The 12,437-nt window shown below is 41.0% G+C and overlaps 2 protein-coding genes and 1 non-coding gene across 10 annotated transcripts in view; 2 read left to right on the top strand and 1 right to left on the bottom strand.

Moving 5' to 3' along the window:
- The window catches only part of ABCB1 (ATP binding cassette subfamily B member 1), a 220,939-nt gene that overhangs the window by 117,283 nt on the left and 91,219 nt on the right, over positions 1-12,437 (bottom strand). The gene's annotated exons all lie outside the window — the stretch shown is intronic.
- On the top strand, positions 7,279-7,380 carry LOC129479991 (small nucleolar RNA U13). Its single transcript, XR_008656905.1, has one exon. It is a non-coding gene; the product is annotated as a small nucleolar RNA U13 (small nucleolar RNA).
- Positions 10,621-12,437, top strand: part of RUNDC3B (RUN domain containing 3B) — a 206,080-nt gene continuing 204,263 nt past the window's right edge. For 3 of the 8 annotated variants that reach the window (XM_055272826.1, XM_055272828.1, XM_055272823.1), the window contains exon 1: positions 10,668-11,203. In XM_055272826.1, the coding sequence (XP_055128801.1) occupies positions 11,082-11,203 (122 nt within the window). In that variant the 5' untranslated portion in view covers positions 10,668-11,081. Of the gene's footprint in view, positions 11,204-12,437 lie in introns of all 8 variants that reach the window. The other 5 variants (XM_055272827.2, XM_055272825.2, XM_055272829.2 and 2 more) reach the window with 4 other exon arrangements.

Here is a 12,437-nt window from a genome sequence, read left to right as displayed (position 1 = left end):
GTCTAGAGACCAACTGGTCTCTTCCCTTGTGATAAGGGCAGCTAGAATTGCTCTGTCTCTTCTTCTAAGAGATAGCAAGAAAACTTGCACAAATTATTGGTGAGGCCTAGTAGGGAATGGGTTTGTGTGGCAAGGGGAGGGGAGATGAGCTAATGGGAGTGGGATATAGGTTGATTTGGGTTATATATTCTATGTAGCCCGTGAAATTAGAGTTCTGCCTGGGCCTGCAATCTGGGAATCACAAAATTAGTAAAATGAGATTATCTAGATCTGTTGACTTGGACCTTTAAGTGGTTGAAGACGTGGATCTGTTTGCTAAATTTCACTTAAGGGAAGAGAGAACTCACGCATAACCAGGCAATCTTATACTCAGATATCCCCTTTAAAAATTGTCAGTTGTCAAAAAAATTCTTATCTGTTCTCCAATGTATTTTTCTTTTTGATAGAAGATAACTATGTCCCAGAAAACCAAAACTTTGGTAATATGTATGTCAAGGATCCCCATATATGATAAAGGAGATGTTTTCTGAGAACCTCACTGTGTTAAAGGTTAGAAAACATTTAACAATGACAACATATGTCCTTCTCATCTGAGGCAAAAAACAGCACATTGTTGAAAAAGGAGCAGAGTGATTATTGTTTGTCTTCTTCTCTAGAGTACAACTAGGCTCAGTACATGAGATTGCACATCACTGCCACCTATTATCAGGAACGTACCAAAGTTTTAAAACAAGAACTAGAGCTTCCATTCACAAAGACTGTAGTCCTAAGTCTTTAGGGAAACTAAAGAAATCTTGCATTCGGAGTGCTGTCAAATCATTTTGGGGCAGCGCTTTCTACTTAATGTTCTCCACCATTCTCCACATGGCAGCCAGAATGAGCATTTCAAAACTCAGATCTGATCTTGTGAGCCTTTGGTTTCGAACTGTTCCAAGGGCTTCTCAACATTCTTAGGATAAAGATGAAAATGTTTAATGTGATCAGTGAGCCTGTGAATAAAACAAATCCTATCTTCCTCTCTGGCCGTCTGTCTAGCCATACCCTCCCGATCCTCCTAAATCTCTGAGCTCCAGCCACATTAACTTCAGGCACAGTGTATTTCCTCCAGCCACAGGCCATTTGTACATACCCTTCCTCTGCCTGGATAGTTTCTCCTACCTCGAGCTGCTTTACCTAGTTCACTCCTATTCTTCCTTCATACCAGAGTTCAATCATTACTTCCTTCCCTGGCACCCTTGCAGGGCAACAGTGTTGTCTAATCCCAGGGGCCCTGTTGACATTATCTTCTGTAGGAATAGTCTCTCCTGGAGTCCTGCCCCAACTTCTTTTATATGTTCTCCTCTCCTTTGGAACATTTATCATACTGTATAAATATGTATGTGTTGATTTATTTAGGTTTTGATACCTCTCTCTCCTATCTAAATCTTAAGCTCTATGAGAGCAGGAATTTTTGCTCACCATTGTACACCCACAGTCTAGCATAGTGTCTGTCACATAATTGGCAACTAAAAAATATTTATTGAATAAGTAAATACAACAAATATTTAGAGACTACCAGTAGGCTGATAGTCTTGGAGACTACCAGGAGGTTAATAGTCTCTTTGAATTTAGCTGTATCCAAATTCCTATAAACCTACCAATAGAAATAGTTTGGGTTGGGGAGGACAATGCCAGGTTAACAGACACTTAAAATACATCTCTGTAGAGAACGTGTTCCTTCTTTCACCACTGTGGTTCACAGATTTCTAAAATGGTCCTTATCATCTTGGCTCCCTGGTATTACTCCTGTGATTACATTACTTTGCACAGCAAAGGGATCTTGCAGATGTAATTAAGGTTACTAATCAGTTGACTTTGAGATAGGGAGATTATCTAGGTAGGTGAAATCTAATCACATGAGCCCTTTAAAAGCAGAGAGAATTCTTTAGTTAGGGGTAGAAGAAGTCAGAAATTTGAATCATGAAATTTGATAGATGGAGGAAGCCATATGCAATGGGCTTCACAGCAACACTCAGTCAAGAGCCAGCCAGAAATCAGGGACCTCACTCTTACAACTACAACGGGATTCTACCAACAATTTGAATGAGCTTGGAAGTAGATTCTTTCTCAGAGTCTCCAGTTGAGGACATAGCTTAACTGAAACCTTGATTTCAGCCTTAGGAACCCCTGAGCAGAAAACTCACCTGTACTGTGCCAGACTTCTGACCTACAGAACTTTCAGCTAATAAATGGGTATCTTTAAACCATTCTGTTTGTGTAATTTGTTATACAACAATAGAAAACTAATATAACCGTTAAACATTGGCTTCCAAATTTGTCAGTAAATATTTGAGAAGATATTAACCTTACTATCAAGGTCAATTATATAAACCACAATGAATGAAATTAAGCTTGGCTGGGCACAGTGGCTCACACCCATAATCTCAGCACTTTGGGAGGCCAAGTGGGCAGATCACTTGAGGTCATGGGTTTGAGACCAGCCTGGCCAACATGCCAGAACCCCATCTCTACAAAAAATACAAAAATTAGCTGGGTATGGTGGCACATGCCTGTAATCCCAGATACTCAGGAGGCTGAGGCAGGAGAATCACTTGAACCCAGGAGGCAGACGTTGCAGTGAGCCAAGATTGTGCCACTGTACTCCAGCCTGGGTGATAGAGCAAAACTCCATCTCAAAAAAAAAAAAAAGTAAGCTTGACAAATATCTGAATGATAACCACAACATTCTTCTTTTTCTTACTAAGGTTTATTGGTTGACACAGGTAAATATACTTGGCCAAATTTATGAGTTGAAGATTGCTGCTGTCCAATTTTTGAACACTAAGCAGAAATTGTAGTGACTGTAAACTTATTTTTATATATACATACACACAAACACGTGTGTGTGTGTATATATATAAATGAATAAATTGACCTTGAGATTTCAAGGGGAATCATTAATGCCATTGTCATTTTGACGTATTTTGATCCTGAAAGTTCAAGTGGCGATCATTAATATCATTGTCATTTTGTTATATTTTAAGCTTGCATAAGCAGAATTCAGTCGTGGATATAGTAAATTGGTACTGAAATGTCTTTTAATCATCTTAAAGATTACTTGTGGATTACTGAGAGATTACTTGTGGATTACCGAGGGAACATTTTCTTAAAAATTATTTTATGAGAAAAAGTCTCATTTAGTCTATCCATAGGAAAAATCAAAACAAGATTTTTCTTGATATCATGGCTGAAAATCCTGTTTAGACGTTCGTGAGTAACTCATATTTTTCTTTTCTTTCTTTCTTTTTTTTTTTTTTTAGACAGAGTCTCACTCTGTTGCCCAGGCTGGAGTTCAATGGCATGATCTTGGCTCACTGCAACCTCCACCTTGCGGGTTCAAGTAGTTCTTCTGCTCAGCCTCCTGAGTAGCTGGGACTACAGGCGTGTGCCACCACGCCCAGCTAATTTTTGTATTTTTAGTAGAGATGGTGTTTCACCATGGTGGTCAGGCTGGTCTCGAACTCCGACCTCACGATCCACCCGCCTCGGCCTCACAAAGTGCTGGGATTACAGGCAAGTAACTCATTTCTAACTGGTGTTTAGTCTTTGCCAAGATATCTTCAATAGGATTTTTTTTCTAAAGCGTTTACATTTGAATCCGTTGCATGAGATAATTTACAGAAAATTACTTTGTGGAATTGGTATTCCAATATTTTAGTTATGAAAGCAAATTCTTAGTGTTAAAGAGATTTACGTGTTGTTCCACTAACTTCACCATTAATCTTTATTTTTCTGAGCTAGTGCCTGGAAAACCAACAGAATCATAACAAAAAATGAGTAAACACTTTTATAATCTAAGCATACAAAAGCTTTTCTAAGATTCATGTGAAAACCAAAAATGATAAAAGTAAAAATACAAAAATTTGACTGCATAAAAATCAAACCAATAGAATCTGAAAATCTAATAAAAATAATAAATACATGTTAAAAGATGATTGTGCAAAAATGTATAGCTTTCCTGTGTAAATATTGCAACTATTTAGGAAGTGTAGTGGAAAAAAAGAACTCTACTCATACAAAAAACCTTACTCATAATACCAGTCTGAAACTCCATGATAAAACTATGAAACGCCACCAAGTGAAATAAAAAAAAAAGTGAAGAAATACACATTGTCATCTTAGATCATTGTAAATATTGGGAAGATGTTAATTTTACCTAATCTATAAAGATCATGCAATTCTAATCAGAATCCTTATAGGCTTTTCTTGGTGAGAAAGATGTGTCAAAACGATTCTTACGTTTCTATGGAAGAACAGACATTCCAGAATTACCTAAGAACATTCTGAAAGAGAATAATTAGGGAATACTAACTTTACAAGATGTTAAAAATAATTACCAGGCTTTGCCACTTATTAGATTTTGGTACCACTAGCTCATAAATGATAAATCAATGGATGAAAATAGAAAATCCAGCAGTAGACTAAAATTGTATACATTTAGTACCTGACAAAGGTAGCATTTTATATCAGTGGGAAAGGATGCATTATTTAATACTAGCATTGGATAACTATTGACTGTTTGGAAAAATTAGGCTCTTTCACCAATTGACTCTTACACAAAGATAACTCTATAAATATCAAATATGCAAACGCAAAAAGAAAAACACTACAGAAAAGTTGGCAAACACTTTTATTATCTTAGCATACAGAAGCTTTTCTAAGCATTGTGTGAAAACCAGAAATTATTTAAAAAACGAAAATTTGATTGCATAAAAAATCAAAATTTCTATGAGAAGCAAAACATAAACAAATACAAACACATAGTAACAGATTGGTGAGAAAATATATTGACTGTGTGTAGAATAAACTGATTTAGGTAAAATTAAGTATATATTTCTCTTTTGTATGTCTGGAGACCTATCCAGAAAAAAAGTTGTTGTGAAACATTAATGTTAGCTGTTTCTATGGATTTATTATCATGGGCACAATTCTTTATTAAAATGCAACCTTGTTATTTAATTATTTCATGATAAATTTAATATTGGCAGTAAGGCAAAGATGGATCATTTAATAAATAGAATTGGGACAGTGGTTAATCATTGGAACAATGAAGTTATATTCTAATTTCATACCTTCATATAGTGCAAATAGGTTAATTATTTTTGATATAAAAAAGAAACCATAAAGTATATAATCTTGGAGGTGGCAAAGGCTATTCTAAAATGATCAAAGGAAAAACCAATAAAGGAAAATATTGATGAATTTCATTTATATAAAATATTTTAAACATCTCCTTATAAATAACTAACACCATAGGTAAGGCAAACAATGAACTGGGAAAAGTATTTGTCATACATACAATAAACAAATATGATGATGAGCCACTATAATGAAGACCAATATTTTTTGGAAAATATGGGTAAAGGGCATGAACGGGCAAAACATAAATGAACAATAAGCGCACAAAATAAATGTGCATTTTCATTACTAACAAAAAACAAGTTAAAATATCAAAAAGATATTGCTCTTTGCTTGTTATGCAGAAAAACAATAAGAAGAACGATAGTTCCTAGAGTGAGCAAGAGTGTAAGAAAACTTATGTACTGTTAGTAGGATGTAAATTGGTAAAACATCTCTAGGAAAAAATTTAATTTGTGGTTAAAATTATGCATATCTTTTGATTCAGAATACACTTGCTGAATAAAAAATGAAAGCCTGAGCTCCAGAATTATCTAGAGACTACATTCCATGAGTGATACAGTTGGTCAGTGTGTAAAATCCTTCTTGATTCTTAAGAACCATGTGTACAGTATGGGAGTTTTGTGTTTAAGCCTTATCTGGAGTTACTTTCTTAAAAAAGGCAGTGAAACATGTTAAAAAAAAAACAATAAATTTTGGGCCAGTCATGGTGGTGCATGCCTGTAATCCCCACACTTGGGGAGGCCAAGAAGGGAGGATCGCATGAGACCAGGAGTTCATGAGCAATCTGTGCAACATAGTGAGACCTTGTCTCAATAAAACATTTTTTAAAATAAAAACAACTAGGCAGCTGTGGTGGTGCATGCCTGTAGTCCCAGCTACTTAGGAGGCTGAGCCCTTGAGTATCCCTTGAGCCCAGGAGTTCAAGGCCGAGGTAAGCCATGATTACCCACTGTACTCCATCTTGGGCCACAGAGTAAGACCCTGTCTTTAAAATAATAAACTTAAGAAAAAATAGATTTTCTAGCTGATGATTTAGATTTCAATCCTGGCTCTTCCATTTACTATGTGACTTTCTATATGTTACTTAATGTCTCCAAGTCTCTGTTTCCTTGTTTGTAAATGGGAGAATATAATAATACTTACTTTAGAGAATGGTTCTGATGATTAATTGATGCAATCCATACAATGTCTGGAGTCTATAATTTCTGGTTTGTTAACGCCCTTCTACATGATAAAAAAATTTAAAAAGAAAAATATCCTCTGTTCGAACTGAGGGTATTTGCCCTCCTCAAAGAAACTGTAGGACCAAATCCACTTTGTTTCGATCAGCCTTTACCCATTGACTTTTTACAGAGAACAGTGTGGGAGACCCATCAAGGTACTCTTCACTATGTGTCTATCATAGCCTGTAATACCCACCTCACTACCCATACCCTATTAATGAGCATGCTTTGCGCTTCCTTGCCCATGACCCTGTCTGCACTCCCTTCCCTGATGCTCTCTGGAACTTTTGCTCTATGACCAATACTACCTTGCATTCTCCAATTCTTTGGAATGGTCTTTCTGCTTCCTCTTCTCAACGGAAACCCATACCTCCCCTGAGTGTTCTGTTTCTCTTGACTTAATCTCAAATGGACTTTTTTTTTAAAAAGCAATTTTCATACATTTTCTTCATGCTCACTTTTGATAGTTTTTTTTTTTCTCTCTTGCATTACTAACCTTTCCCTCTCAGTAGATTCATTGCATCAGCTTCAAAAGATGCTCAAGTCACTTCTGTGAAAAATAACGTCATGATAGCAATAAAACACCAACGTCCCTCTGTTCAATGTTCCCCCACACCACCACTCTTTTTCTCCTCTTTCATAACTTTTTGAGATTGTGTGATACTCATTTCCCACTGACTTTTTTCTCACTGCAATTTGGCTTTCACATTCATTGTGCCACTGAAACAGTGCTTATTGATCTGCAGGAGTACTTTATAGAGGAAATTAGCTCTTTGTCTATGATTTGAGTTTTAAAAATGTTTTCTCGGTCTCATTTACTTTTGATTTTGCTTATGATGATACTTGATTTGTGGATTTGAAAAAATTTGTATCTATCCATTTGTGGTTCATAAGCATGATGATTGAGCTTTTACACACATGTGAGATGTGCCTCACTCAATCCTTGTTATGATGTCAGCATATTACCCATCTGACGTCAAAGTAAATAAAAATTAAAAAAATTACATCTTCAATGTTTCTAGTTTCTTCTGTACAGATGCTGGGTTTATGGCATATTTAAAAAGTCCACTTCTCTGAGACTAGAATAAACTATGGTTTGGTAATCTCTCTGGTTTATAGCACTTTATATTTACATTTTATAGTATTTTATATTTGAGGACATTTTATATGTTGCACTTGTAATTTTGTCTGTTTCGATTAGAAGAAGGAATTTGGGAAAACGGTGAATGGGTATGTTCTGCCCATTCGGTTCTACAGAATTCCTATAAGTTAATTTAGGTATCTACTGTTTTCATAATTTTTACTGTGGCTCTTTGTAAAATCTTTGAATACCTTTGTGCAATACTTAAATAAATAAAAATAATTGAAATAGGTGCCAAAAGAAGTCCAAAAAGTAACGTGGACTCATGGAGTTCTATAATAGTATTATGCTGTGTACTGAATAAATTGATTGACAATATCCAGATTAGTAATCTAGAGGGAGAAAGAGACCCAGGACATACCACTTGGGATTAAAGTGAGAAAAAGCCTTATCAAATAAGGCCCCCATGTGGCAGTGTAATGACACTCCATACATAAAACAAAACAAAACAAAACAAAACAAAAGACAAAAACATAGCTTGTTTATGGCAAAGTCTTGGTAAGCAAGTACTAACATGTCAACTAAATCCTTCTAAGAGTGACATTTGAAAAATAACATTATGGTCGGGCGCGGCGGCTCACGCCTGTAATCCCAGAACGTTGGGAGGCCGAGCCGGGCGGATCACGAGGTCAGGAAATCGAGACTATCCTGGCTAACACGGTGAAACCCCCTCTCTACTAAAAATACAAAAAAATTAGCGGGGCATGGTGGCGGGCGCCTGTAGTCCCAGCGACTCACAAAGAAAAAAGAAAAAAGGGAAATAACATGATTACCTCATCATTTAAGATGGAGTTTTACTAAGTTTTCAGTCATAGTTCGCAGTGCAAATAACATGAAAATGTACTGGAGGCTAGGAAGCCAATTTTGAGGATAGTAACATCTCACTTTTCTCGTTCTGTCATGATCACTCACTTTTATCTTCTTGATAAATGCTTCAGAGGCCTGTGTGTTCTCTCCCTCACTCACGACACACCCAAGCATGGGTTTTTAGAAATCTTCTTGATAACTAATGGCTTTCCACTCTTTTCCTTCTGCAGTTTTATCTGCGGTTAAATAATAACATCAATTTGAGTAGTATTTGTTATTGCCAGTGCAAATATTTTGCAGAGACTCCCTGCATAGCCAGTGCATCTGTTTCCTGATGGCTACTTCTGAATCCAAACTGTTGGACTAGCAAGAAGAGACAAGTTAAGTTGTAGCTCCTAGAAGAAGACTTTTTATAAGCCTCCGTGTGACAGGAGAGCAGACACATAATGTTCTGGAAGAAGTGCGCTGACTAGTCACAAACATCCACATATAGAAAACTCCCCTGCTTTTATTAACTTGAAAGATAAAGTGTAAAGTCTGACTAAATTGTTTTCTTAAAATTTTAATGTATGAGTGAATATTTATCGTAGCACATTAGTTAAGACCGACACTACATACGTATGGCGAGAGAGAGAGGAATATATATACATATATATGTGTGTGTGTATATATATATAGAGAGAGAGAGAGAGAGAGAAAGAGAGAGAGAAAGAGAGAGAGATATGGAGTCTCACTCTGTCGCCCAGGCTGGAGTGCACTGGTGCAGTCTCCACTCACTGCAACCTCCGCCTCCCGGGTTCAAACGATTCTCCTGCCTCAGCCTACCGAGTAGCTGCCGCTACAGGCGCGTGCCACCACACCCGGCTAATTTTTGTATTTTTAGTAGAGACGGGGTTTCACTATGTTGGTCAGGCTGGTCTCGAACTCCTGACCTCTTGATCCGCCCTCCTCAGCCTCCCAAAGTGCTGGGATTACAGGCGTGAGCCACCGCGCCCAGCCCATATATTTCTATTCCACTAAACAGAATAGTAGAATAAAATTAGACATGGTAGCTGAAAAGGATGATTCTTTGATTATTTTAAAGAGATTTTTAAACTTTAAAAACCTCAGAAATTAGGAATTTACAACTTTATTACACAAACGTGCGTTGTTAAAACATTCAAGAGTAACAGTATGTCCTGTATTAATAGGGATAATATATAAGAAAAATAGAGATAGCCACACAAAACTATATATTCTACAACATTCTTTGACAGAAACTTCAAAAGCAGAGGTGAAAGATACATGGATTTTGGAGCCACTGAAGCCGTGAAATTTCAGTAAAAATTATGTCAAATGTGACTTCAAATTAAATTCGAGAAACATTTATTGAGAACCTGTTCTATGTACAGCACTGTGCTAGGTCCCACAGGGAGAGTAAGTCATTTAGGATTGCGCTCTAAAATCTGGGCATATTGGTGCAAAAGGAGGTAAACAGCAGGCGTGGGTGAGTGTCAGAGGACCTGGCCCAAGCCGGGACCCTCCTGCACATAAAACGGAGGGTAGTGAGAAGCTCTAGGAAGGGGCCGCTTCCGAACACGCGCGTCGAGGAGGGCGCTCCAGGACTCTGAGGGAGCAGCCCGGCTGGACCGAGGCCGCGTCGTTCCTGCGCTTACTATTCCCAGACCCGGACTCCCGATTCCGAGTCACGGCCCAGGACGCGAAAAGACTCTACACTGGCACCGCGCTCCTCTTTAGGCGGGCGGTCAGTCCCGGGTGCGGGCTGCGCTGGAGGCTGAGGTGGGAGCGACATGGTGTGGAGGGGCAAGAAATGTCGGCACCACATGCGCCAAGGAGATTCTAAGAGCAATTCCCCCCTCGGGCCACTGTGTTGCTGTTTATTAGCCCCTGGGAGGGCGTCAGGACAAAAGGAACCCTCCTCCCTTCTTAGTACTCAGGCCCAAGGTCGGGTGTGGCTGCCGGCGCGCTGCTTTCTAGGCAGGCACTGAAGGTACGGCAGCCACGGAAATAGGTATCAGCCGTTAAAGCTTGGCTACAGGCAAGGGGTGGCAATCGGCCCCTGGCGCTGTGGGGCCCCGCATCCCACAATCCCCGCGGCTAGCCTGCGTGGCTACTGGCGACAGCTAGCGGGCTGCGAAAGCGAGCCCGGCGTCTTGACAGCAGCCCACGCGTCGAGGCGGGGCTTGAGCCCGCTGCTTTAAAAGGTCCGCGCGGCCGGCCCCGCCCCTCTGGTGCCGCGATTGGATCCGGCGGGGGTAGCGTTGATTTGATAGGCGCAGAGAGGGTGGGGCTGCGCACGCGAGGCGGGGGGCCTTGCCGCTGCCTCCGGGGCTGGGGCACGAGTGGCTGCGGAGTGTGGGTGGTTGGGCGTGAGGGGCCGCGGGCTCGCGCGCGCGCCGTCTGCTGAGGTCCCTCGGGAAGGAGGAGAGCGCCCGACGCCGACCCGCACGCGCAGCCCGGCAGTCGGCGGCGCGCCGAGGGCGGAGGTGGTGCGTGTGTGTGTGTGTGTGTGTGTGTGTGTGTGTGTGTGTGTAGCTCGGGTGCCAAGGGCGAGCCATCAGTCCCCGGGTGCGAGTCCCGGCTGTCTTCCACACCCTTCCTCCCTCCAGGCTCCTTTCCTACATCCTTCCCGCGCCCCCACGGTTGCGGACCGAGCGAGAACCCCTTAAGCAGGTGTGGGGGGCGTGCGGGGTGGCACGAGACAAAAGGGGCACGGGGGTAAGCCCGCCATGGCCTCCCGGAGCCTGGGGGGCCTGAGCGGGATCCGCGGCGGTGGCGGCGGAGGCGGCAAGAAAAGCCTGAGCGCCCGCAATGCTGCGGTGGAGAGGAGGAACCTGATCACAGTGTGCAGGTACGGCAGCGCAGGGCGAGAGGAACCAGCCTCCGGCCGGGGCTGAGAGCCCTGGGCGTCCGCGAGGGTCCCTGGGGGTCCCGGGCATGATGGGCTGCCGCCCAATGCCCCCGCTTATGTTGCGCCAGCCAAATCTGTGAGCGCGCAGCTCCTTGGACAGGGGCCCGGGTCTGGACACCGCCGCAGCCCTGGACTTTGTGTCGGTTCCAGTGCTGGAGATACCAGAGGATAGAGCTTGGGGCGGGGCTGGGGGAGGATTTGTTTTGAATGTGCAATCTAGTGTCAGAGTGAAAGAGGAGGGCAAGGAAGAAGAGCTCTTTCATTTAATGCCCATTCAGCTGTCAGCCAGCTTTTGATAAAGTGGTAGTTACTGTGATTGTTTACTGTGTTGCCCCCAAATCAGAGTGCATTTCGTTGTTTTGGCTTGTTTACATTATCTTCACCCATTTCATTTCACACGTTAGTTGAGTGCCTACTACATGCCAGCCATTGTGTATGTGAGCGTGTGTGTACTATCCACTTTTCAGCTACAGTGTTAGTGCTGGTTCTGCAGTTGTTATTAAGAGTGGGACTGTGGAGGATACCTAGTCTTTATGTCAATGATTTATTTTAAGGCCTGCCTTTCCTTAATGCTTTATAACTGTAAATGTAGTATTTTCTTACTTCAGAAAAATATAGAAACAATAAAAGAATAATTACTATTGGGCCGGGCGCGGTGGCTTACGCCTGTAATCCTAGCACTTTGGGAGGCTGAGGCAGGCGGATCACGAGGTCAGTAGTTCGAGACCAGCCTGGCCAACATAGTGAAACCTCATCTCTACTAAAAATACAAAAAATTAGCCGGGCGTGGTGGCGGGCGCCTGTAATCCCAGCTACTCGGGAGGGTGAGGCAGGAGAATCGCTTGAACCCGGGAGGCGGTTGCAATGAGCTGAGATAATGTCATTGCACTCCAGCCGGGGCCACAGTGGGAGACTCCGTCAAAAAAAAAAAAAAAAAGGATAACTACTATCTATAGTAAGCCTAGTATTCAGAGATAACTGGTTTTTAACATGCTGATATATTTTCTTAAAGTCTTATATCTGAGTATTAAGAAAAATTGAAACTCTAAGCGTCAATTTCTTACTTCTCTGAACCATTAAGTTGTTTTAAAATTACTTTCTTCCATCAGACTCCTAATCATCACCTAGTGATATTCCTCTTAAGAATCAGATGATGATGAAACTTTTTCTTCCT

The sequence above is a fragment of the Symphalangus syndactylus genome, chromosome 3, assembly GCF_028878055.3.
Source record: "Symphalangus syndactylus isolate Jambi chromosome 3, NHGRI_mSymSyn1-v2.1_pri, whole genome shotgun sequence".
NCBI lineage: Eukaryota > Metazoa > Chordata > Mammalia > Primates > Hylobatidae > Symphalangus > Symphalangus syndactylus.
This window is presented reverse-complemented; position numbering and strand designations above follow the sequence as displayed.